A 27966-nucleotide genomic window follows, 5' to 3' on the forward strand; every position below is an offset into this window, starting at 1 on the left:
ACTGTAAAAACCCTCCCCTCTCTTCTCCACCCCGCCCTGCCCAGGCACCACGAAGCAACACATATTAAGACTGTTGCCCATTTTTCTTGCTAAAGAATTGGTGTGTGTTATATTTCTGCTTTCTTTGGGAGATTTAGTGTTATTTCTACGTTAGTTTTCTACTTAGGACATATAGAAAGCGGGCACGCATTTGATTGTGGGGTGTGTTGGAATCCGGCAAATACTGCCAAATGAATCAGCGGTGTGTCTTGGAGGTTTTTTTTGCATCTTGTTTAGTTCTACCAATCAGATAATTCGATCAATTTCATCAGTCCCGTCAGGGTTGAATTAACGAAAGTCAAATGTAGTAGGCACAGAAAAAGCACAACCACTAAATGCAGTTCAGTTAAGCTAGATTTGGGAGTATTCTGAAAAGGGGTCTGCACACAATCGAAGAATACTCCATTACTGAAATTCAAGTACCAGGCATAGAAAAAGCACAATAACTAGCCTAATGCAGTCTAGCTAAGTTGATTTACGAGTTTTCTGAGGAGGGACTTCAAACAATCACACACAAAAGGCAGTTTCCCAGCAAAGTTCACTGTAATGTAAAGAGGAAAAGTGCACACTTCGAACTCCTCTTAACAAATTTTAATTTCAGTTTCTAGACGGAGCTTCCAACACCAAGCATATGCAAAAAGCGACAAGTGTCAAGTTTTACAATGAAAGTTGCATAGAGAGAACTCGCTGTTCTCACAGCACTTTGTATGACCAATATCTGTGAGAACATAGTAAAAGCAGCGCAAAAGGAACGGCAACAGAAGACAGAGGAGTGCACAGCACCTGTCTGTATTTCTCTGTCTTGTCTTGTCTTTCCTTTTCCGCTGCTTTTACTATGTTCTCACAGATATTGGTCATACAAAGTGTCATGATGATGCACAAGGTATTGCAATAAAGGTTAGTAACTGTGTTGTTTCTGCTATTTTTTGATGCACTAAAAGCCACATTTTTAATAATTAATTTTATGCTGCACCTTTCAATACCAAAGCTTCAGAGCACTTTTAAAAACAATTTTTGCTATTTGGAGCACACTTAATCTTTTGCACAGGTTTTTCTTACATGAATGAAAGAAACAGGGATGGTAGTGGCCAAGGAAGTTTTGGAGCAGCCCTGGAAGCAGCAAATTTGGCACTTTGGAGCAGGTATGGAGCATGAATTCTCCGTTTCGGAGCAGTAAATACATGTCTTCGAGCATTTTGGTAAAGGTCAACATGAGTGAAAAGGCAGATGAAAAAAAGGTGTTTATTGATTTTGCAGAACACTATTAGAACATGGCAAATCAGTTCTGCAGAAGCCCGCTAGGTGAGCGAAATTCCTTGCAGGGAAAAATTATCCTCCCCCTACTGTATGATAAAGCTACAAAAGAAACCCATACGGGTTTCTCACAAAGTTGCATACCCGGTCTGCCAACTAAATGTGGCCAAGAAAAAAATAACCGAGGGCTTTCCGCAAACAGCGCCCGCTGTTTGTTGACAGGTGTTTGTTAATGATAGTTGAGTATTTTTTTTTTTTTTCATTGTGAACAAGCAACAAATATTTAAGTTTAATGATCTTACATTTATTACCTTACTTATAAAATAAGGTGCCAATGCAAAGGTTGTGGAATATGTCGGGAAATGGCCGATAACAGTGTATATAGTAGCATAAAAAGCAAGAAAAAGCTTGCGAAATTAAAACAAAAATTCACGTGACAACACATCCCCACACTGGAACTAAATGTGGCCTCAGGCAGAAACATCTAGTACAATGTGCATTTTATGAATGTGCAAACTTGGGCCACGGTCTTGCCAAATTGTTACAAGATCGCACTACCTCACATTTGATAAGGACTGAAGATGTGCGCTAAAAACTGCTGAGGCATCGAGCAAAAGGCACGGACACTCGTTCTCAGTGCCTCTATTTGACGAGGTTTGCATAAGGATTGATGCAATCTTTGGTCCACAGAAACGCTGTCACAGTCACAGCAGGAATTTTTCTTTAGTTTTTATTTATTTCACGAACTTTCTTTTCCATTAAAAAGAAAGTCTTCACGAATCCTAGGTTGCTTTAAATGCTATTATCGATAATTTCTCAACGTTCTTCACAACTTTTTCGTTGACGTGTCACTGATTAGGTAAATTTATAAAGTTAGCTAATTAAACGTATTCGTGCACAATGAACGAGAAATATTGAATTGGATTATGGGGCTGTACGGGCCGAAATCACACTAGGATTATGAGGCACGCCATAGTGGCAGACTCCGGATTAATTTTGACACCGTGATGTTCTTTCATCATCATCATCATCAGCCTAGTTACGCCCACTGCAGGGCAAAGGCCTCTCCCATACTTCTCCAACTGCCCCGGTCATGTACTAATTGTGGCCATGTTGTCCCTGCAAACGTCTTAATGTCATCTGCCCACCTAACTTTCTGCCGCCCCCTGCTACGCTTCCCTTCTCTTGGAATCCAGTCCGTAGCTCTTAGTGACCATCGGTTATCTTCCCTCCTCATTACATGTCCGGCCCATGCCCATTTCTTTTTCTTGATTTCAACTAAGATGTCGTTTACCCGCGTTTGTTGCCTCACCCAATCTGCTCTTTTCTTATCCCTTAACGTTACACCCATCATTCTTCTTTCCATAGCTCGTTGCGTCGTTCTCAATTTCAGCAGAACCCTTTTCGTAAGCCTCCAGGTTTCTGCCCCATATGTGAGTACTGGTAACACACAGCTGTTGTACACTTTCCTTTTGAGGGATAGTGGCAACCTACTGTTCATGATTTGAGAATGCCTGCCAAACGCACCCCAACCCATTCTTATTCTTCTGGTTATTTCAGTCTCATGATCCGGATCCGTGGTCACTACCTGCCCTAAGTAGATGTATTCCCTTACCACTTCCAGTGTTTCGCTACCTATCGTAAACTGCTGTTCTCTTCCGAGACTGTTAAACAGTACTTTAGTTTTCTGCAGATTAATTTTCAGACCCACCCTTCTGCTTTGTCTCTCTAGGTCAGTGAGCATGCATTGCAATTGGTCTCCTGAGTTACTAAGCAAGGCAATATCATCAGCGAATCGCAAGTTGCTAAGGTATTCTCCATCAACTTTTATCCCCAATTCTTCCCACTCCAGGCCTCTGAATACCTCTTGTAAACATGCTGTGAATAGCATTGGAGATATCGTATCTCCCTGTCTGACGCCTTTCTTTATAGGGATTTTGTTGCTTTCTTTGTGGAGGACTACGGTGGCTGTGGAGCCGCTATAGATATCTTCCAGTATTTTTACATATGGCTCATCTACACCCTGATTCCGTAATGCCTCCATGACTGCTGAGGTTTCGACTGAATCAAACGCTTTCTCGTAATCAATGAAAGCTATATATAAGGGTTGGTTATATTCTGCACATTTCTCTATCACTTGATTGATAGTGTGAATATGGTCTATTGTTGAGTAGCCTTTACGGAATCCTGCCTGGTCCTTTGGTTGACAGAAGTCTAAGGTGTTCCTGATTCTATTTGCGATTACCTTAGTAAATACTTTGTAGGCAACGGACAGTAAGCTGATCGGTCTATAATTTTTCAAGTCTTTGGCGTCCCCTTTCTTATGGATTAGGATTATGTTAGCGTTCTTCCAAGATTCCGGTACGCTCGAGGTTATGAGGCATTGCGTATACAGGGTGGCCAGTTTCTCTAGAACAATCTGACCACCATCCTTCAACAAATCTGCTGTTACCTGATCCTCCCCAGCTGCCTTCCCCCTTTGCATAGCTCCTAAGGCTTTCTTCACTTCTTCTGGCGTTACCTGTGGGATTTCGAATTCCTCTAGGCTATTCTCTCTTCCACTATCGTCGTGGGTGCCACTGGTACTGTATAAATCTCTATAGAACTCCTCAGCCACTTGAACTATCTCGTCCATATTAGTAACGATATTGCCGGCTTTGTCTCTTAACGCACACATCTGATTCTTGCCTATTCCTAGTTTCTTCTTCACTGTTTTTAGGCTTCCTCCTTTCCTGAGAGCCTGTTCAATTCTATCCATATTATAGTTCCTGATGTCCGCTGTCTTACGCTTGTTGATTAACTTAGAAAGTTCTGCCAGTTCTATTCTAGCTGTAGGATTAGAGGCTTTCATACATTGGCGTTTCTTGATCAGATCTTTCGTCTCCTGCGATAGCTTACTGGTTTCCTGTCTAACGGCGTTACCACCGACTTCTATTGCGCACTCCTTGATGATGCCCATGAGATTGTCGTTCATTGCTTCAACACTAAGGTCCTCTTCCTGAGTTAAAGCCGAATACCTGTTCTGTAGTTTGATCCGGAATTCCTCTAGTTTCCCTCTTACCGCTAACTCATTGATTGGCTTCTTGTGTACCAGTTTCTTTCGTTCCCTCCTCAAGTCTAGGCTAATTCGAGTTCTTACCATCCTGTGGTCACTGCAGCGTACCTTGCCGAGCACGTCTACATCTTGAATGATGCCAGGGTTCGCGCAGAGTATGAAGTCGATTTCATTTCTAGTCTCACCATTCGGGCTCCTCCACGTCCACTTTCGGCTAACCCGCTTGCGGAAAAAGGTATTCATTATACGCATATTATTCTGTTCTGCAAACTCTACTAATAATTCTCCTCTGCTATTCCTAGAGCCTATGCCATATTCCCCCACTGACTTGTCTCCAGCCTGCTTCTTGCCTACCCTGGCATTGAAGTCGCCCATCAGTATAGTGTATTTTGTTTTGACTTTACCCATCGCCGATTCTACGTCTTCATAAAAGCTTTCGACTTCCTGGTCATCATGACTAGATGTAGGAGCGTAGACCTGTACAACCTTCATTTTGCACCTCTTATTAAGTTTCACAACAAGACATGCCACCCTCTCGTTAATGCTATAGAATTCCTGTATGTTACCAGCTATTTCCTTATTAATCAGGAATCCGACTCCTAGTTCTCGTCTCTCCGCTAAGCCCCGGTAACACAGTACATGCCCGCTTTTTAGCACTGTATATGCTTCTTTTGTCCTCCTAACCTCACTGAGTCCTATTATATCCCATTTACTACCCTCTAATTCCTCCAATAACACTGCTAGACTCGCCTCACTAGATAGCGTTCTAACGTTAAACGTTGCCAGGTTCAGATTCCAATGGCGGCCTGTCCGGAGCCAGGTATTCTTAGCACCCTCTGCAGCGTCACAGATCTGACCGCCGCCGTGGTCAGTTGCTTCGCGGCTGCTGGGGACTGAGGGCCGGGGTTCGATTGTTGTATTCATATAGGAGGTTGTGGCCAAGTACTGCACCAGGGTGGCCAATCCTGCTCTGGTGAGAGAGTGTGTTACCGGTTCTGGTCACCGGGATCAGGCCGCACTCCAGGCCTGTTTGTGCAATTTTCTCAACACACGGTTTTTTTTTTTTTTTTTTTTTTTGTATTTTCCGGTGGAGAATAGCGCGGCACCGGGATTTGAATCACGGTCCTCTTGCACTGGAGACGGATACTCTACCGTCCCCGTAGGAGTTAAATTAAAAATTAATTTATGGGGTTTTACGTGACAAAACCACTTTCTGATTATGCACGCCGTAGTGGAGGACTCCGAAAATTTCGACCACCTGGGGTTCTTTAACGTGCACTTAATTCTAAGTACACGGGTGTTTTCGCATTTCGCCCCCATCGAAATGCGGCCGCCGTGGTCGGGGTCCGATCCCGCGACCTCGTGCTCAGCAGTCTAACACCATAACCACTGAGCAACCACGGCGGGTCCCGCAGGAGTTGTACGCCTCATTTAACCTACAGTGGTGCCCTACTTGGTCAGTCAAGGTGGACCAATCTGAGCTCGGTTATACCGCATGGATGGCACTCGGCTAGAGAACCTCGTATTTATGACCTGCACATGTGAGGCCTTACATATTTGAAGATATATATCTATTTTTTTTTTTTTTTTTTTTAGGAGGGTTCCCGTACAGTGATAAAATAAAGGAAAAGACATTAAAAGAAAGAAAAAAAAAAGAAAGAAAAAGGGGCGGAAAAAAAAAAAAAAAAAAAACGGAACATAACAGGTGATTTGAACTCGTGACCCTTCGATGCTGCCCGGAAAGATAGCTCAGTCGGTTGGTTCGTGAGGCCCCAGGCTACTTTCAAGCGCCACAGCTCCTCCTCCGAGCCTCACACTTACGTGAAAAGAGACTCATGTTGTCCGCGATAGTCGGTTTTTGCTGATTCCGAGTAGTTGGAAGGCATACTTTCTAGGAAAAATGGCCGCTCAAGGAGAAGAGCGAACTCGAGCGGCTTTAGAGGCTAGGAAAACTGCCTTAAAATATTTAGACTTGAGGGAAAGCTTCGTTAACAAACTATAACACGGCAATCAGCACTCGAATACGACGAGAGAAATTACTGAGACGTGGAAAATTCCCTTGAAAAAAATCTGGTTTGCTAGACAAATGCTCGTAAGTATTGAACCTCTTAAAAGATGAGGGGTGAAATATGCGCTCACCGAGAGGGCATCTTCAGCGCGAGACATCCACAAGGCACCTTACAGAGATGTGGGGAGCTTCGCGGCCGGAACGAAGCATCCCTTCTCCGCCGGCCAAGAGGGGGAAACGTGCTTTCCGATCGCTCAAGGTTGCGCGGACAACGCATAGCTCTAGCGTCTAGGAAAAGCTTAACCAGGTGCGATGGCGGCACGCATAGCGTGGGAAGCTAGCCGCCGGAATAACTATACCAAGGGCTGCTGCTGATGAGGGCGAAGTACCTTCGTGTAATTATAATAACCCTAATAGGACTACTTTCGAAAAAAAAAAAGGAAACGGCCCAGAGGGCTATACTACGAGAGCTATGACTGATAGTTTTCTATATATATATATATATATATATATATATATATATATATATATATATATTCATCTCATCTATGGGATCGCATTCGCGCGCTGTTTCTTTGTCTCTGCGTGTAGTACAGTTAAGAGAGCCAGTTTAAGGGCGGAGAAGAAGAAAGAAGAGAAAAGCAAAAACTGCAGCGCCGTGGTTTTAAAGCGCACCCGTGGTAGAGAAACGGAATGCGATATAAGCGTGCGTAGCCATGATACGCACACGACAAACTGCCTTAAAATATTTAGACTTGAGGGAAATCTTCGTTAGCAAACGATAGCACGGCAATCAGCACTCGAATATAATTATAACCCTAATACTAATTGTAAATATTCATCTCATCTATGGGATCTAATGCGCGCGCTGTTTCTTTGTCTCTGCGTGTAGTAGTTGAGAGAGCCAGTTTAAGGGCGGAGAAGAAGAAAGAAAAGAAAAGCAAAAACTGCAGCGCCGTGGTTTTAAAGCGCAGCCGTGGTAGAGAAACGGAATGCGATATAAGCGTGCGTAGCCACGATACGCACACGACAAAGTGCCTTAAAATATTTAGACTTGAGGGAAAGCTTCGTTAGCAAACGATAGCACGGCAATCAGCACTCGAATATAATTTTAACCCTAATACTAATTGTAAATATTCATCTCATCTATGGGATCTAATGCGCGCGCTGTTTCTTTGTCTCTGCGTGTAGTAGTTGAGAGAGCCAGTTTAAGGGCGGAGAAGAAGAAAGAAAAGAAAAGCAAAAACTGCAGCGCCGTGGTTTTAAAGCGCAGCCGTGGTAGAGAAACGGAATGCGATATAAGCGTGCGTAGCCACGATACGCACACGACAAACTGCCTTAAAATATTTAGACTTGAGGGAAAGCTTCGTTAGCAAACGATAGCACGGCAATCAGCACTCGAATATAATTTTAACCCTAATACTAATTGTAAATATTCATCTCATCTATGGGATCTAATGCGCGCGCTGTTTCTTTGTCTCTGCGTGTAGTAGTTGAGAGAGCCAGTTTAAGGGCAGAGTAGTTGGAAGGCATACTTTCTAGGAAAAATGGCCGCTCAAGGAGAAGAGCGAACTCGAGCGGCTTTAGAGGCTAGGAAAACTGCCTTAAAATATTTAGACTTGAGGGAAAGCTTCGTTAACAAACTATAACACGGCAATCAGCACTCGAATACGACGAGAGAAATTACTGAGACGTGGAAAATTCCCTTGAAAAAAATCTGGTTTGCTAGACAAATGCTCGTAAGTATTGAACCTCTTAAAAGATGAGGGGTGAAATATGCGCTCACCGAGAGGGCATCTTCAGCGCGAGACATCCACAAGGCACCTTACAGAGATGTGGGGAGCTTCGCGGCCGGAACGAAGCATCCCTTCTCCGCCGGCCAAGAGGGGGAAACGTGCTTTCCGATCGCTCAAGGTTGCGCGGACAACGCATAGCTCTAGCGTCTAGGAAAAGCTTAACCAGGTGCGATGGCGGCACGCATAGCGTGGGAAGCTAGCCGCCGGAATAACTATACCAAGGGCTGCTGCTGATGAGGGCGAAGTACCTTCGTGTAATTATAATAACCCTAATAGGACTACTTTCGAAAAAAAAAAAGGAAACGGCCCAGAGGGCTATACTACGAGAGCTATGACTGATAGTTTTCTATATATATATATATATATATATATATATATATATATATATATATATATATATATATATTCATCTCATCTATGGGATCGCATTCGCGCGCTGTTTCTTTGTCTCTGCGTGTAGTACAGTTAAGAGAGCCAGTTTAAGGGCGGAGAAGAAGAAAGAAGAGAAAAGCAAAAACTGCAGCGCCGTGGTTTTAAAGCGCACCCGTGGTAGAGAAACGGAATGCGATATAAGCGTGCGTAGCCATGATACGCACACGACAAACTGCCTTAAAATATTTAGACTTGAGGGAAATCTTCGTTAGCAAACGATAGCACGGCAATCAGCACTCGAATATAATTATAACCCTAATACTAATTGTAAATATTCATCTCATCTATGGGATCTAATGCGCGCGCTGTTTCTTTGTCTCTGCGTGTAGTAGTTGAGAGAGCCAGTTTAAGGGCGGAGAAGAAGAAAGAAAAGAAAAGCAAAAACTGCAGCGCCGTGGTTTTAAAGCGCAGCCGTGGTAGAGAAACGGAATGCGATATAAGCGTGCGTAGCCACGATACGCACACGACAAAGTGCCTTAAAATATTTAGACTTGAGGGAAAGCTTCGTTAGCAAACGATAGCACGGCAATCAGCACTCGAATATAATTTTAACCCTAATACTAATTGTAAATATTCATCTCATCTATGGGATCTAATGCGCGCGCTGTTTCTTTGTCTCTGCGTGTAGTAGTTGAGAGAGCCAGTTTAAGGGCGGAGAAGAAGAAAGAAAAGAAAAGCAAAAACTGCAGCGCCGTGGTTTTAAAGCGCAGCCGTGGTAGAGAAACGGAATGCGATATAAGCGTGCGTAGCCACGATACGCACACGACAAACTGCCTTAAAATATTTAGACTTGAGGGAAAGCTTCGTTAGCAAACGATAGCACGGCAATCAGCACTCGAATATAATTTTAACCCTAATACTAATTGTAAATATTCATCTCATCTATGGGATCTAATGCGCGCGCTGTTTCTTTGTCTCTGCGTGTAGTAGTTGAGAGAGCCAGTTTAAGGGCAGAGTAGTTGGAAGGCATACTTTCTAGGAAAAATGGCCGCTCAAGGAGAAGAGCGAACTCGAGCGGCTTTAGAGGCTAGGAAAACTGCCTTAAAATATTTAGACTTGAGGGAAAGCTTCGTTAACAAACTATAACACGGCAATCTTTAACGTGTCCCAAAATCTAAGTGCATGTGCGTTTTTTATTTCATCCCCGTCAAAATGCAGCTGCCGCGGTTGGGATCAAATCCGCGACCTCTAGCAATGCCATAGCCGCAAAGCTACTGCGGCGGGCACAGAAGTGTTGATTTGACAGTTGACCGCTTCCGTAGTATTGCCTGGACCCTGCAGTACGCTTTAATGAATGCAGTTTTAAAGATTGGTTGCGCGTTTTCGACTCATGCCCACAAATGTATGACATTTTACTGGCCACTCTGTGTTTGTGAAGTCAGAAGCTACACCACCACTTAGCCCAGAAACAGCAAACCTGGCTCCTTCTTCTACAAGACAATGGGCGACAATCATCGTTTTGACAGATGTGATAACCGGTGCTTCTCTTCATCTTGCCGAAGCACAACGCATTAAGCTTGGGCACTTCAGCTTTCTCACATGGTGACGGCGGATCAAAAGCTAATGGCGATCCGTCAGCACTCATATCGTCGCTGAAATCGCAGCTGAAATCATTGCTGCAATCGGTGCTGTTTAGTTCGAAAGAGCTGGAAAAGCTTCCCGTCTCGTCAGAAGACATAGTCAGCTTCACTTTTATGGCATTAGCACCATGTGTACTGAGTGTTTACATTATACCAGTGAAGGATCCAACGTCACTGACTCTTTATGGCACCGCATGAAGCAGCTGTCCATTTTGGTTTCGGTACCTTGTTTATTGGTCAATTAAAATTATTGACAAGTTTCTAAGCAAATCGAACCACTTTACCGGTGACAGTACTGTCAATGCCATTTGAAGATGACAATATCGTAATATGGTTAAAAAAAAATGCTGGAGTTGCCCTTTAAGGGTTTAAGGAGCGTACTGGATCTTGGACCAAAACTTTTCTTTCTATTCTTTAATCTTTGTTATGGTGCTAAATACATGTAAATAGATGTAAATTTACGTGCCTATTCGGAATATGAAGCCCATTTTTATTTCATATTGTCCTAACGTTATGCAAGCTTCCGTTACTTAATTTTCCAGAAAAATTTGCAAAAAACCAGTTCTTCAGTCTTTGTTTAGAAATGGCTTCTGCATGATTCAAGAAATCCAATAAGACTGACCTTTCTGCTCTGTTTACCCTAGAACAAGAGTAAGGAGACTTTGAAGTTGATGCTAAGAAAAATGTTTTTCTAGAAATCTTATTTGGAGTCTTGCAACTCTTGGAGCAGGGGCAATGTATGTCTTGAGTTTCACACTCATGCACAACGGTTCACTAAAGCGACGAGTATCCTGTCAATGTACTTGATAGCTATGACATGAAAATAATGCTGCAGTTGACGATGCACTAAATGTGGCATCCCCTAAAATAATCAATTAAGAATATGGGTGTAGATTCTAAACAGCAGCCCACCGTGACCAGCCTCTGGTGTTGTGCCAGGACACCCTGGATGTTTGCTGTGTTAGCCAGCTGTGCTGCCAGGCCACCTGTTGTTGGTGTCATCACCCGCACCTGTGTCGTCGCATGAGGTACCGCTGGCCGCGCCACTCCAGCCACTTGCTGCACAACGAGGTACAATCAACTTGCTTCTCTGGCAATGGTGCCTCTACTAGCATACCAGCATACTAGCATGTGCCCCACGAGTGGGAATCAATTTTTCCAGTGCAACCAACCTGGATATTCGGAATAATGGTAGGTGTTGACGGCAGCGTAACTGCACCCTGTGGTGGTGGCCGCACTCCTTCGATGGTGAGCTCTTTCGTCATAAGAGAGTGTCGCAGGTATGGAAGGCTTTTCTGAAAACACACAACAAGATGTCTCAGCCTATAATGAACTCCACTTATACACAATAAGACTTCAAGAACTACTACAAACATTGAATATTAAAGATGCAGAAACATGCTTAATTAAATGGTTCATGTGTTCTATCGAGGATGGAAGATGGAAGAGCATGAAACTACATATAAGTTAATCAGTAAAGCTAGAGTGTACGTACAGTTAAATCTCAATATAATGAACTTCAATATAATGAAATTCTCGATATAACAAAGGAATTACCTTGACCATAGAACACCATGTATTTCATCATCAGCATCATCAACCGATTTTATGTGCACTGCAGGACGAAGGGCTGTCCTTGCGATCTCCAATTACCTCTGTCCTGCATCAACCGATTCCAACTTGCACAAGTGAATTTCCTTATTTTATCATCCAACCTAGTCTTCTGTGATCCTTGAATGTGCTTCCCCTCTCTTGGCATCCATTCTGTTCCCCTAATGGTCCACCGGTTACCTAACCTACACATTACATGGCCTGCCCAGCTCCATTTTTTTTCTCTTAATGTCAATTAGAATATCACCTATCCCCGTGAGCCCTCTGATCCACAGCACTCTTTTCCCGTCTCTTAACATTACGCCTAACATTCTTCATTCCATCGCTCTTTGCACGGTCCTCAACTTGTTCTCAAGCTTCTTTGTCAACCTCCAGGTTTCAGCCCCATATATTAGCACCGGTAGAATGCAGTGATTGTTCACCTTTCTTTTCAGTGATGGAGGTAAGCGTCCAGTCAGGATCTGACAATGTCTGCCGTATGCACTCCAACCAATTTTTATTCTTCTGTAAGTTTCCTTCTCATATACAAGGTATGTATATTTAGAACCTAACTATAATGAAGTGTGTTTGTAGGCGATTTCAATATAACGAAATTTCACTGCCGCCACAAAGGAATGCCAAGACAATAAATGTAAACTTCCGCGGACGCAAATAGTCAAATGATTGAATTGCATGGGATTGCTTGCAAATGCACCTCTCCAATCACGCCACGCGACAAGTGCAACCGCCAAAGTAGAGCTGCATCATGTTCCATATAAAGTCCTAGTGCGATAACATACTATTGCACTCCGTGCACTATATGCTTTAGATGCGAGTGAAAGTATGTGAGGGTGAGCCAAGAAAGATGGTGGCTTCACGAGCGTCACCTTCTCGCGTGAGCAAAGGGAAGGAGAGGTAGGGGAGTGAGCTTGCAGTAATGCAATCAAGTGTGTGCGAGGGGGCGGGAGGAGGGAGGGTAAGTTGGCGTGCATCTCGACCATGGCTATGTATGGCTGTAAGTGCAGCCCGGTGCACACACACCGCGCACCCTGCTTTAGAGGCAACCCGCCGCCTGTGCAAACAGTGGGTGTGCCGAGAACGTATGGCATCATCTAATATGTCTTCCTGCACGTTTAGTATTGGAGCTTGCATAATCTTGAGTTTCGGTGACCCGTAGGAGCGAGAAGCGAAGCATTCGCTCCCCACTGCCGGCGCTTTTCATGATAGCGTCATCCCAGTACGGGCAACGCTATCAGCCGTGGGGGCGAAGTGCACGGGAAAGCGTGGTTAACTTCACTTAATTCATACTGCCGATTTGAAGATATCCTCGACATGTCATGAAACCTTACCATTCGCCAGTGTCATGAAACCTTACCATTCGCCACCGACTCCCAAATTCATCAAAATGAATTGTTTTCTGATTCAAACTTGCTTTTTTCGATTGCCCGCTAATTTGGTAAATTCTGTGGCCCCTTTCAGTGCAAGAAAACTCGATCGGCAACAATAGTTATTAGCATAAAAGGTCACATTTAAATATAACGAGTCAAATTGCCAATTTGACTCATTATATTGTATACATAACTGTATATCAACTGTATTGTATATATACCTGTATATCAACTGTATTGTATATAAAACTGTATATCAACTGCATATATAGTTGAATCTCGTCATAACAATGTCGCTTCTGACACAAAAACACCTGCAGAACCTGATATTCATTATTCTTATACATGCAAATATTTGCTGAAAAACAAACTGTAATGACGTCTATGCGAAAGACGCAAGCAAGGTGTCTCTAAGAGGTCAGCAAAGGGTCTCCTGCAGATTTTGATGGCCCGTCGGCAGCTTGCCATGTAAATACGAGGTACGGGACCAATAAATTAGATATATGTGCTCTGTATCACTGTGAATACGGAACTGTGCAATCAGTTTTATCATGCAAGAATGGCACATGGCTTGCTGACTGTGGTCCAACGAAGCCAAGGCGCAGGTCAAAACGCACATGCGCGTCTCATTTGTGCCATTTCAAGTTGATATTGTGGAGTATCACCAACGACAGGCTTTTTGAACATGACGACGACTGCACATGGATCTGAACTTTGCTGCTACATCCATCAGTCTGGCTTGTGCATCTGATCTCACACTCAATCACTGATAAGGCAAACGTATGGACAGCTTCTCGCGACAGCTTGTCACCAGCCACTCTGTCAGTCGGTGAATAATTTTTTTTCACAGCCACTTCGTGAGTAGTCAGCAGTCAAAGTTGCAGTTTCATGCCTAGTCAACACGGCGGCACCTACGTTCATGGCCGCCATGTTTGCGGCATTGCGTGCACGGTTCATGTACGCTACACTGTGTCTCTTCTGAAATTCCGGTTGCCATTATACATTGGTGTTTGAGATAGGTGGCAGTGCCACAGGGGAAGTCTGCATAATTTTGCAGGTCTGAAAAATTAGTCAGCAGCCGTATTTCACATTTTCACTACCAGAATATATTTATGAAGCATATGCAAACAAATTTTTGCTTCACTATAACTAATACTACGCTGGATCCCACATATCAGGAGAATACTACATTGAATTAAACATGATCAACCAAATTTTAATTTTTTTCTTTATATCCAATAATTCATTATATCCATGTTCATTTATGAAGGTTCGACTGTGTGAGTGTGGGCACGTGCTTGTGTTAGAGTGAGAAACAGAGATGGTGCTGCAATTTCAGTGCATTTATACAACTGTAACTAACTTGTGAAAGCCATGTCCAGTAAACTGATAACATTTTCAATATCATCCAAGAAATTTGTCTGCAATCATGTGACAGTATGCATTCAGACCATACCGATATCTCAAGCATAAAATAAACACCTACAAAGACAAGTCTCTGCAAACACAAGCCTTACTTTTAGAAAAGGTACAAGGCATGGCTGTGGCGAAGAATTGAGCTCCTTTTGAAGCTGATTTGTGAAGTCTTCAGGCTGAATCGTTCCATCCTGTGAGAAGTAAACAAACACAAAGAGGGACACATTACAAGCAACTCAGCCAAAACAAGTAAGAAATTAGACGGTAAATGTATCACTTACAATGAGCCCCTGGATGAGACCCTTGACATTGGAGGCAACTTGTTCCGGCTGATCACTAGCGAGCCGTATCAAAGTGGACAGAAAATTCTTGCATTTTTTCTTGGCAGTGTTTGGTGACATCTGAAACATAAGCAGCATAGTCCAGCACCTGAAGTGTCTATATCCTACATTTTTACAATGAAAGACAAGAAGACATTTCTCGCTGTGGGGAAGAGATCCTTTTTACAAAACCAGTGTGGGGAAACAGCAGCATACAAATTTTGAGGGGTGCTAAAGTCAAGTAGAATAATTTGAATTAATTTTGGCCATCTGGATTTCTTTAACATGCACCATAACTCAGTGTCATTATTTCTGTTTTTAGCTCATACAAATTTCTGACTGCAACGACTATCAGCAGGAATCAAGCCTATACCTTTGCACTTAATCGTAAAGTGCTTTGGCTCTGGACCCAAGCTTTAGAACCGATCAGACCTGCTCTAGAGGTTAGTTGGTATCTAATAACCATGCAGGTGTTTGCACTGCTAATGTTACTAAAAACACAATAAGACAAATAAGAATGATTTACACACAACAAGCACTTATAATAAGTCCTTATTATACTTCATTCTTGTTTGTCGTCTCGATGTGTTTGAAGTCATGTCAGCACAAATGCCATATTTACTTGCATAATGAACGCACTTTTTTTCCCGAAAAGTATGCATGAAGTTCGGCGGTGCAGTCATTATGCAGGGTAAAATTTTGAGCAATTTTTCTTTCCGCGGCCCCCTCCAAAGAAGTCACTTTCACCCTAAATGCAAACCATCGATTGCGACAGCAAATGTGTAGACAGCTACATGAGCAGGAATAGTAGTTATATCGGCCGTATAAACTTGCAAACGTTTGCTTCAATGCAAACTGAGCGGCAAGAACGTAGCATGCACAAGCGTATGAGCAGCCATCGACTCAGCCCTCAATGCAGATAGCTTTGACGATAGGGCGTGCCACAGTCGCGCAATGTACAGTTGCTGCCAGAGTAAAACACTCCCCTTTCCCCACTTTACTCCCCTTCTCCTGGCGCCATGCGCACGACAGAAGACTGCGTGTTTCCTTCCCACTTTCCTCCCTTGTACGCAAGAGATAGAGCCGTGATCATTTGCACACCTCGGGCGCAGTTGTGCAATACGCAGTTGCTGTCAGAGCAGAGTATAATGCCCCCCCCCTCAAGGCCTTTTGAGCGACGAAAGACGGCATGCGAGATTGACCTGCGATCGTCGGCTTCCCTCATGCACTTCCGCTTACACCTACACCGTGTGGTGCACGGCAACGACAACGACGACGGCAAAAATGTGCCTGGAGCGTCCATATAATTGCTATCGCAATAAAAGTAGAGACACAGCATGATTCGGCATCTGACACGGCGTCGGGCACAATGGCACTCGCCGGATGCTATATCAGATGCCGAATCGTACCGTGTGTCTCCTACTTCACGGCAGCAAGTTCAGGGTGCGATCATTATGGGAGAAAAGGAAAAAAAATATACTTCCTGATTGGAAAAGTGGGGGCTGCGTTCCTTACATGAGCGTCTTCATAATGTGAGTAAATACGCCATACCTATAATACTGACCTTGGAATACAAATTGCATTCATAGCAAATACAATTCTTTACAGTGCAATAACACATTGTTGGGCAAGTTTATGCATGTCTATCTGCAATTATAAAGAAGCTGTAACATAACATGTGAGCTGGTGGAGGCATGTTTTATCTGCAAACAGGATTATTCATGGGAAAATGTCTACTACACTCCATACGAATTAATTTAGTTTTCTGTACAATCATTTCTATTGTGCTTTGGCGTTCGTTCCTGTTGCTCTGAGCATGCAGTAAGTGTACTGTCTGCCTTCTGGGAATAAGCAAGCTGGAAGTGACACTATACATGTTGTTTTAATTCTTATCCTTCTCATTTGTGCCACATTTCTTGTCTTTATTGTAAAGTGCATATATATCTGGCTCACTACTACAATCCCATTCAATTCATTTATTTAATACAGTGCAAATACATTTAGGAAAGAAAAGAAATATATAAAAAAGGAGGTAGGTCTCAAAGGCAAGGACTCTATAAGGCTGAGACTTCCTTTTGTTACTTACAGAGCGATAAAAAAAATTTTACAGTGGAGCACAAAATGTTGCGCAAGTTACAGAAATGTGAGTGTAAATACATAAATAAACAATAGAACATAACTGAATATAGAAAAACTACAAAAGTATACAAAATCAAGCTTACACATATGGCAAGAAAGCATGCAACTTGAATTTAAATGAACTAATGGCAGATAATTCTTTACCACACTCCTTACTACACTTTCTATACTTCTGAATAAAGCACAAACCAAACCAGAAAAAAAAAAAACACGGAGCGCCACCATGTACTCACCTGAGATGGCGTTGTGGCAGCAGACTGGCTGTTAGCAACAGTTGTTTGAATGGTGAGAGGCTGCGTAACAGAAGCTGTAGTAGTAGTGGCTGCCACCTAGGAGCAAAGATAAGCAATTATGAACAAACATTTTTTAGCCTTCATAATGACCCCAAGCGCAAGAACAACAAGAAAGCTATACCTTAACTGTGACAGTCTGCTGTGCCAGTGGCTGCCCCAGTGTTTGGATAGGGGTGCTACTGGGCACTGTAGGCACAATGTTGATACTTGGCTGACCCTGCTGCAGGACTGTACCCACCATTGGCGTTGCATTTGTCTGCAGTTTAACAAGGGAAACATACCACCAGTAAGTAACAACTGAATGCATATCACAATGTAAACAGACTTAAAAAGCCTGCTTTTCAAACAGGGCATGGGAAAGAAACACATTAATTTTAATGCATCTTTTGTAGGGATGAATAGCTTGGTGTGTTCAAACTATGTTGTGCTAGTTTTGACACAGGAATGATAGCTTTTTGTGAAATGCCAGCGATTAAAAAAAAAATTTCAATCCCCCCACCCCAGTTACATTTGTGAAACAATGCATGATGCTACAGCCCGGTATCACATTTTAACTGCAATGCATCATGAGGAACTGATGGGTAGATGCAAGAAAACAAGAGCAGTGCTGACAAGTATGGATTGCTCATAAGGAAAACTATGATGTTGGTCTTGTATTTCCAGCCACGTTTTGCTATGCTGTTTCAATTTTTAGAGAAGCCAACAAAACAGTAGTTTTTAGTACCATGCCTCTTTCTGACAGCAGAGGTGGTTTTAACACATGAAGAGCTGCCCAAAGACCATTGTGACCTGGAGTCTAGTCGCATCAAAAGTACATGAACGGAATTGAAACTACATCAGCTTCGTGCAGTAGCATCTTGGACAAGTGACTCTGTAATGCTCACGTATCTTGCGCTTAAAGCTTTATTTTACCAGACAGATTCTAATAAGAGAATAATTAGTGACTTTCCTTATTTGCTAAGCTTTGTCACTGGCAACTTCAAGCCTAAAAAACCTGCTTACTCTCTAGGCTATTGCATGATGGCCCATGGAGTGGAAATATTTGTGGAGCCAACACATGCACCTAGCTTTTGTTAATATGTTGTTTACTGAAACTCTACCCTCAGTAAAAACGAAGTACTTTGTAGTATGCACTACAAATATAAATTAGAATTTCTTTTATTCACAGTCTCTTAAAAATGGCAAATTTCACACGGTCTGAAAAAAGGTCCTAGTGAGACAAGACAATCGTATATTAAAACCATGCTCCAAGAGAAGGCCCTCTATAAAAGGCCCTCTATAAGATGCTGTAAAATGTCAGAAAGGTATAATAGATGTAGAGTCAAATATAGAATAAGTCATCCTAGCCATTGCATCCCTCCACAAGCTAGCTGGGCTCATATTGTGCACACATTAAATGGCCAATCAAATGTTTAATTTTTTTAAGTTACCAAATTTCCTTCATCAACTATCATCAACTATACACACAATCATAACTTACCATGTGATATCTATTACTTTTTCTAAGTTAACTTCCTTTAGCAGCCATACATACAATACAGTACTTTCTTGGTCTTATCTACAATATACATCCATAAACACATAAAACGTTTCAGGCAATTTTGGCACTAAATAATTCAGCTATTAATCTGGCACTTACAAGCAATATGCACACTGGTGATGGTCAGTGAAATGTAGGTCTCCTTACACTGCACCTACAGAACCTATACATTACAACAGCATCATGCTAAACCAAAAGCTACTTTGTCAAACTTCATTTGCCTGAATCTCTTAAGTCTTTAGATAAGATTGCAAAGATCACAGGTGCTGATGTGGCTATAAATATAACCTACTTTTCTGCCTTGAAGCTGCTGCACAGGTTGGGTCCCAAGGTTCTGTAAAGCAATAAATGGCCTATTAACCTTCCCAGCCAGGCGTAAGCATAAGAACACATTTGAAATTAAAAAGCAAGATGTTGCTTGGTGAATAGACGGCATTTATCTTTACTCACAGTGTGTGTTATAAAAGAATAAAGATCCAAAATTATAAAATGTTCTATATTGCATGCATTTGCATGCGTGTGTAAATATCGACTTCCTATTGCTTACTGTCTGGATGCACTTTTCATACTACACATAATCGACTAGCAAAAAAATGTAGACATTCAGGTTACGCAGTATGGAGCTCCAGAAAACCACCTATATTGTAGTTTCCAAGTAAACATTTCAGTATATAATAGCTATGCAGTATGGGAACCACGAGAAAGAAAACCTCGCAGCTGACGTGTGTGTAAATTGAATGGTGCAGTCTGCACTTCTGTTGGTGAGCACTAGAGTGCACCTGTGAATTCAAAGCAACATAACTAAGGCACCAGGTGATTTCTTCAAAACTGCCATGCTCAAAAACACTTATGGTTCAAGTGCTCCTGACAAGCATAAGATAGAAAAGGATGCAGTGCCATGTGGGATGTCTATTCGCTCACATATTCACACACCTCTGCAGTATACCATCATGTGAGAACACTTCTGAGATATCAGAGTCAAACTTGCATCGCAATGAGCACAGTTGGAGCCTAGATATCACCAATGAGTATGCATTCAATTAAACTCCTGTCATTGCAGCACACTGCCAATTGAATTGTGCTGCCATTCAGTGTGCGTAGTTCCATCCATTGCTCGTCACAAGACTGGAAAGTTCCACTTGACTTGCAACATAATATCTTCAAAAAAAAGCACAATCAAGATGTTGCTAAAAATAAGTCTTCGGTGGAAAACAGCATCAGCATCTGTGCCATCTCGGTAAGTTCTCTACTGCTCTTCCCGCCTGCAGCTATCTTGCCAGCACTGTTTTTTTTCCTCTCTCTCGCATTCCATGAGATAAATCACATGCATTTTTACAGCTCTGCATCCCATTCCAGATTCTTTAAGAACAGAATCATTATTCACGGAAGATAACTTTGCTACATCCACAAAATTTCATTTAAGGGTTTGGCCATGTCTGACACATGTTGGGAGTTATTGTTCACACAGAGATAGTTACCTATCAGTGGCAGCCCTTTCCAATTAGTGAAAGTTTTGAGATATCGGCAGTCCACAAAAAATATTTTGATATAAGGCGTGAAACATGGAACTTATGGAAGTTAAGCGTGCCAGAAATGTGATTCTGTTACAAGACCTTTCAATAACAAGATATGCGAATTCGAGTTAGCAAGCATTTATTAATTTTTTCCGAGACTCGGCAATACAAGTATAGTGATGTGCCACTTTGCACAACTATCTGGGAGTTTCAAAAGATGTGCACTGCAACTTTTTAGGTACTACATGTTGTTAAATGAGACGAATAACCAGCAGTACATTTAAATGTTAAAGGGGCCCACAACACCTTTCTTCAAAACTGAGAATACATTGGAGTAAGTGCAACACCTTCAAATTTTTGAAAAGGACCTAAACAATAATGAAGATAGAAAGAGTGCAATGTTTACGTTCCACATTCTTTCTCAACACAAGGCTTCCTGTTGGCAGTAGAGGTGCCAATAGCAATGCTCTGCACCTGACTTCTCTTTTCTTACTTTTTATTCTTTCTGCGGTGCATTTAGGGTAGCTTTTCAAGGTAGGCATCTGACATTGGTTTAGAGAGCAAGAAAGGAACGGTGACAAGACAGGCAGGATGCATTAAGAAACATCACTTCCCCATTTGCTAAAGGATTGGAGAGGTGTGCACACGTGCACAAACTTTCAATCAGCTTTCAGTCGGTAGCAACCTAGGATCATGGACAATCTGAACAATCGCGTAATGGCTGGCGTCTATTGCACAGGTCTATGATGTCATAGACGGGACATAATAGAGAGCACCTTGAACAGAGTAGGAGAGAGCGAGTGATCCTTTATGCGAGATTGTGGTCTCCCTGCTGCGGAACAATAACTGGCCTGCATGATCATGGCAGCATTGCATACAGACAGCTAATTTTTTCTTGCCACGTCAAGTGTCGCAGCGCCCCTTTAATTTTTGAAACAGCTGACGCATCAAATTTGAACAGCCTATTCCTTGAGCATGAAGGTGCATTCGTAACTTTATGACAATCCCATGCGATGCATCTCCTGTCCCATTTTCAGGTAACTGCTAATTTGCAAGTTACAATTATGTCCAAGAAGTAACAAGAGTTATGAGCAGCTCAAAGTTTACAGTCTGGCCACACTATTTCCGTGTTCAACAAGATAGGATAACAACCATGTCTAAAGATTACTGAAAGCTACACTCAAAGCAGAAATATTCAGGTTCATTACAAAAGACCTAGCAACCCATTTGCTGTTATTTTCATGACCTGCTAACACAACTAAATCCTCCTAGATGGCAATACATTAAGCTTGCAGCATACACAGACTGCCTGCAATTGTTCTTAAAGGCCCTCCCTCCATGTCTTCCCCCTCCAAGTCTTTTTTTTCATAGAACAGTGTTTAGCCTCAACCAGAACCAACAAGCCCAGTTATTTACTTTTACAGCATTAATTTGCTTATTGCACATGATTTTGGCTTAAAATGTAACTAATTGATCCACTAATTATATTAGTCGGTAGGATTTTGCATAGACAATTTTGTAAGAAAACTGCAATGTTCTTGACATGTTTCCCTTCATCTTCACTTGATCAATGCTATTTTACACACAAAAAGAGAGAGAGAGGCAACATGCTACATAATGAGTTTCATGATCATGTGCACCACTAAAAAAGCATAATGCAGCTGTGTAAACAAATTATGACATTAAAGTAGATGGTGTGCATCAAGACAATAAATAGAAGCTAGGAAATATTTAAAAAATACAACATTATATTTACTACGCTACAGGAACTATCACAAGATATCACAACACTTTGAAAGCTTTGTTCATTTTTATAACATTCTAGTAAAAAAAAATAAAGTGACGAGTTTAGCACATGCACACAATTCATCATTAAAGCTAAATAAATAACGCACACAATAAACACATATACAAAAGTGCATGTAACATGCATTCAAGATGCTTCATGCATAATGAATCAGTGAGTCTTACCGGAAGATGCGGCCATGCCTCATAGGTGAAAAGGAATTGAGATGAGAGCACATGCAAGTCAAAGCATGAACCACAAAGAGAAGCACAAAAAAATGGAGGTAAGCAAAAGCAAAGCATACTGCAGGAAAAGCACACTGCACTTGAAACTCAGTGCTACGATAATCTATGCTGTTTCACAATATTCATGCCTTAAGCTTAATAATTAGTATGATGCTTAAACACAGACGAGCCAGACAGAAGAAAATTAAATGGAAATCTCTCTGGTTACTACACATACATCAACTGCTTTCCAACTTTTTATCCTCGTCATTTACAAAAAATGACGCAAACTAGCTAGAGTTAGTAGAAAAGTTAGGCATGTGTGAACTTAAGCAAAACTTCCTTGTATATAGCTATTTCCTGCAAAGCAAGAAAGAAAGGCTACATGCAAGAAGCTACGTTAATGTTAACAAAGAAAGAGATGGAAAAAGTGTGAATTTAAATGACTTATCGCATTAAAATTTCAATGCTCTAAATTTCTTTCTTGAGCTTAGAGTTTAGTACACTTGCCCAAGGCAAGAAACGAAGATTTCTGCAGCTACCATTGTATCATGCTCATTCCATGTTACTAATAGAACAGTGAACATAAATGTTCATGCAATTAGGAAGGAAGCGGTTCTTTAACAAAAGCTGGTCCACTAAAAAATGACCTCATTTCCTACAATAACGATTAGGACAAAGCTGCAATATTTTTACGCAAGAAAAAAGCTAGTGACGACTTGGTGTTAGGCTTAGGCATCCAACTACAAAGATGAACACAATTTACAGTCATGAGACAAACATTTTGGGCAAATTTGGAAAGGCCTTCGTATGCCTGAGTTCCAGTTCAAACAACTACACATAATTATGCACTCATTCATATCACAATCTATTGATGCAATGTGTTATCTGAGTGCACATTATGTTGAAATAGTATATTTATGCATGAACACAAGCACTGACAGACAAAACATTTTTTTCTAAGGCCTTCCTTGTTTAAGCGGCATACTCTTATTGAGCAGCAGCTTTTACCAATGCAACTTTCACAGCAGTACAATAAAAGAATACACATGACCACAGAAGTTTTCAGAACATGAAGGCCAACAAACTGCTATTTTTTAGAAGCTTAAAGGGACACTAAGGACAATTTTACGCTTGATTTAAATGCTTCCAAAAATTTCGATCCAAAGCCTCCACACCCCATATCATAGGTGTAGGTTAATTTAAATGCATATGTGTCATAAAAAGACCACTGAAAAAAATGCCTGTACCTGCCACACTCCTGAAACCATGCAATCATCAATCATGAGCAACGTAATTGTGGTATTAATTACTAGTGCTAATGGAACCATGCTGTCCTTCTAGCTAAGCTCAACTCCATTATGCTGGCTTGGCTAGCTAGTGCCACCTAAGCTGGAAGTGGAGACATTTGCATGCAAAGGAAGGCTGGCATTTTCAAGCTTGAGTCACAATGACCTGAAGGTCCAACTACACTCATGATGCACAGATTTTCTTTTGGATAAATGCTGTGCTGTGTCGACACAGCAGGATGGCACCAAAGGTTGCAGCATATATGGATGCACACTACCAAGCACCAATGTCCTCAGGTTCTTGTTGCACAACTATGCGTTAATGTCCTGTGAGGCGGTTTAGTGCCACCAACTAGGTTGAAGATTGCCATCTACACCAAAAGTGTGGATAGAGTTCCACGTGAAGTGGCTGTTTGGTGAGATAGTTGAGAATACAGGTGCCGTGACTTAGTTCGTCCATTTTTGTTAAGCACCACGATACGAATACTGACATAACTGTGCTTTCTATAAAAATGCAAATGCAGCAAGTTTCAGGGCAGTCGATAATAATATGAGGGTATCAACCAAATGCATGCATTTTACTAGAACTATTATTCAAAGTGTGCAGCATTTCACAGTAGCACCTGTAAAGTCGGTATGGAAATTTCGTGCCTGCGATAACAGTGTTTAAAAAATAAATTAGAGCTCTAGAATATGGCAGAATAGTGCTGTAGTGAATTATAAAATAGGCTATACAATATACATCCTGAAATGGAATTTACTTTAGTGTCCCTTCAAGTTTGCAGCCTCCTACTTTTGTAAATGACCTGCAAGGTGCACAAGTCATCTTGGGCTAAACAATTTTATTTTTTTTTGCAAGGTCTGCATTCCAAAAGCTTCTATTGGGAGCAGTACAAATGACTGCAACCACAGTCATGATGGCATTAAGAAACATGCACGATTATAAAAGTGCAAAATAATATAATTTTACATGTTAAAATGATAGCTGAAGCTAAATCTTATCCATTAAACAATATATAAGTTAAGCTTAACTATTACAAAAGAAGAATATAATGATACTGAGTTGACCAATCACACTCAAAAGTCCATATACAGTGTCTAGACATACCTAAGTAATAAACTCATCAAGAACCTAAACATTTAAATATTTTGCTTAAAGAAATCTGCAGTAGTGACTCTCGAACAATGCTACACACATTTCTGAAGTGAACCAATTACTACTGAATAGACACTTTACAGGTTAATATTTTGACATACAGCTGTGAAACTGAAGCAAAGAAACCACAGCTATACACATCTGAGAGACACAGACAGAGGTTGTACACTGCTGGTGTAATGATGGTAAAATGGCAAAACATGCACACTGAGAGTAGAGCAGCACAAATTGTACCAACACAGCTCTGAATCAATTGAAAGCAATAAAGGATATGTTATTCTCACCTGTTTCATGTGCTCATGAATAGGAGCACGACGAACTAGAGGAGTTTGGTGTCTGCAATTCTGCAATGATAGGCTTCTTTAACTACCAGCACATAAGAACTCCTCCATATGCCAACAATCCTTCTTTTGAACATTTGTTAGAGAGCTTTGGATACAAAAGAACAGCGCCTACAAATAAATGCAAAATTTTTATTTCACAATGGCACTATGGTTAAAAAATGTGATTGCTTTTTGCCACATCATCCAGTGCTACAGATGTGCATGTCATAAAGGCCACTTTGTGTGTGTGTGCATGGGGGGGGTCTAGTAATCCAACCACGAACAGCAGCATATGCATGCTTCTGTACTTCCAGGAAGAATGGGCAGAGTATGAAATTTCAACACAGTTGTAACAAAGACATTCAAAACTGGTCCTTAACCCTCTAAGTGCCAAACTCGTCTTATTTGTCTTGACATTTTTTGTAAATCATACCATGCATAATTTTGACTTGTTCACGTGCTCTAACACTCGCTTGAAGTTCCGAACACGAGCTAACCTCATCCACTGTAATTCCAAGCTGCGGTGAGTTCCTTCTAGGGCCACTAGGGGGGATAAATTCATCCCAATGATGCTACCCAAAGAGTGGCAATTTCAAATTCATCCAGCAAGTAGTATTAAAATAAATGGTGTGGTACAGTCAAACATGCCTGCAATAGTCATGTTTTATGTGATTGAGTCATCAAGCTCTGGCGATCATCTCGAGCTTGAAAGCACTGGAAGCGGCCTTGTTACTTTGAAGGACAGTTTAAGTGACTAGGAGGTCAATGACACCAACAACTGCTTTGATTCACTATGGCAGTGGACAAAGTTGAGTCAGCCGAATTTTTGCCTTATTTTATTTTCCTGAAACTACCTGGCGTTGCCACCAACTTCAGCAAACCCTGGAGTGAGGACACACAGGTCTCACTTATCGAACAGCCTAACATTTTATGGACTACATTCCTCCCAAGACAAGCAAAAAGCTTCAAACAAGAAGGCACATGGTCTGTTGTGACGGACAAAGCAGCACTGTCAAGGTCTGAAAGGAAACATGCTTTTGGTGTCAGGAGTGTGTAGGTGTGTAGGTTGAATTGGGTGTCATACCGTGTGTTTAAGTCTATCACACAAGAGCAATATTTTAATGTTCCCCAACCAACCTCATGGAGAAAGGTGACACTTTGCATTCACAAGAACTTAGCAGCAAATATAGTAGAAGCATCATCAGTAGGACTGAACAAACTAAGTCAAGTTTAAATGCTGTCTAGTGATTACACATTGTTTCTTTTTCTCTTCCCCTCCATCCTTTTTTTCCCCCTCGGAAGATGTTTTTCATACTTTTAACTGGCACTTAGAGAGTTAATCGTCGCAATGATCAGAGCCCTGGATCCAATTGTTCAGAGAAGCAGCGTGCTAGGCCATATATGATTTGCATGGGCACATCATACGCATGTCCTCCCTCTGAAGAAGCCCTGTCTTTCTGCACAAAGAGAAGTGGGAGACTTAAAAAACAAACTGATGATAAGTAAGACCTCTCGCAACTGGTATCACATGAACACATGTCCCACTTTATTGTTTGCATTCCTCAGCCTACACACGCACACACATACTGCCTTTAGCAGGCAGCAGCACATACCATACCAGTTTGTACTATATAAAAATATATTTTATGCAGAAGCCAGTGCTACCTTACAGGACTAGTGTCCTTTACTCAATGACATACGTCCTTTAGCAAAGGCCCACATTCATCAGTGCATTTCCTGTCACCATGACAGCATGTTGCATTGCCATAAAGGTCCAACCACATGCATGCAATTTTCGAGCGATAGTGAGAAGGGACAGGTTTTCTCATCCCGGAAGGTGATCCATCCTTGTCGCGTCTCAGGTTTTTGGCAGCTAGAACATATCGCTTGTCACACAGAAGTCCGCGCGGCGACTTCCGCTGGGGACATCGTGATTGCACAACAACATGGCAGCAACCAGCCCGCACAGGTCCACTCGCTTCTATCTGAATTCACTCTTCCAACTTGCTCTCTACTGTGCCAGCAACAGATAAATAGCAAAATTAGCCATCGCTTCGTCTCATCTCAAGCTGAGGCCAAAGTATCAGCGTTATCTTGTCATTATTGAGATCAGTTGTTTGTTTTAATGCTGTTAAGCCTGAGACCCCACCAAGAGCTGCAAAAGTGTTTTGAGTTTTGCTCACCAGATGGCACCATGATATTTCACGCTGGCAGCATGGTAAGAATTTCCACTGGCAATGACAGGATCTTAAAGCTAAATCTAATACACCTTGTTTAAAACATTGGCCTCATGGTACATTTGCGATTTCTTTACATGTGAGCATTTGTATTTATTTGGACAACAATGTAAATTTGTCGCTGCCACTTTTCACAATGTCGCTTGCGTCTATGTGGTTGCTCCCTGCTGCAGCGCGACAGCGTGACAGGGTCTGCCTGTAGCGTCGCTTGTCGCTGTCACTTGAAAATAGTGTGCATGAGGTTGCCACTTAATAATCTAGCACAGCTTTGATTCTCAAGATTTCACAAATCCTAACATAAGTATTTTTCACATGCATATGCAGCAAATCAACTAAGCTGTAGGAGAACACAAAGCTGTGCCTGGACATTCCCAAGAAAGTTATCAAGTTACATCTGCAGAAAACTGTTTTTTAAATTACTTTATTAAAATTGATTTTCAACCGCCAATGGGCAATATTAAATGGATATCCAATAGGTTCACGTTTATCGTTACCTGCTACAAAAAGACAAAATGTTATTTCACCATGTGTGATAGCCTTTACTTTATATCCCTACCAGAAAAATATGACAGAACTACAGAGGTGGT

At 41.7% G+C, this 27966-nt stretch overlaps 1 protein-coding gene across 6 annotated transcripts in view; it reads right to left on the reverse strand.

Moving 5' to 3' along the window:
• LOC126545464 (transcription initiation factor TFIID subunit 4-like) overlaps positions 1-27966 on the reverse strand; it is a 115928-nt gene that overhangs the window by 49842 nt on the left and 38120 nt on the right. For 4 of the 6 annotated variants that reach the window (XM_055061840.2, XM_055061843.2, XM_055061842.1 and 1 more), the window contains 10 exons: positions 25104-25163; positions 22336-22353; positions 19143-19184; positions 17432-17566; positions 17251-17346; positions 14840-14959; positions 14660-14749; positions 11337-11459; positions 11077-11223; positions 1099-1149 (listed from right to left, as the gene is read on the reverse strand). In XM_055061840.2, the coding sequence (XP_054917815.1) occupies positions 1099-1149; positions 11077-11223; positions 11337-11459; positions 14660-14749; positions 14840-14959; positions 17251-17346; positions 17432-17566; positions 19143-19184; positions 22336-22353; positions 25104-25163 (882 nt within the window). The remainder of the gene's footprint in view (positions 1-1098; positions 1150-11076; positions 11224-11336; positions 11460-14659; positions 14750-14839; positions 14960-17250; positions 17347-17431; positions 17567-19142; positions 19185-22335; positions 22354-25103; positions 25164-27966) is intronic. The other 2 variants (XM_055061841.2, XM_050193337.3) reach the window with 2 other exon arrangements.

Source organism: Dermacentor andersoni, chromosome 1 (assembly GCF_023375885.2).
Source record: "Dermacentor andersoni chromosome 1, qqDerAnde1_hic_scaffold, whole genome shotgun sequence".
Lineage (NCBI taxonomy): Eukaryota > Metazoa > Arthropoda > Arachnida > Ixodida > Ixodidae > Dermacentor > Dermacentor andersoni.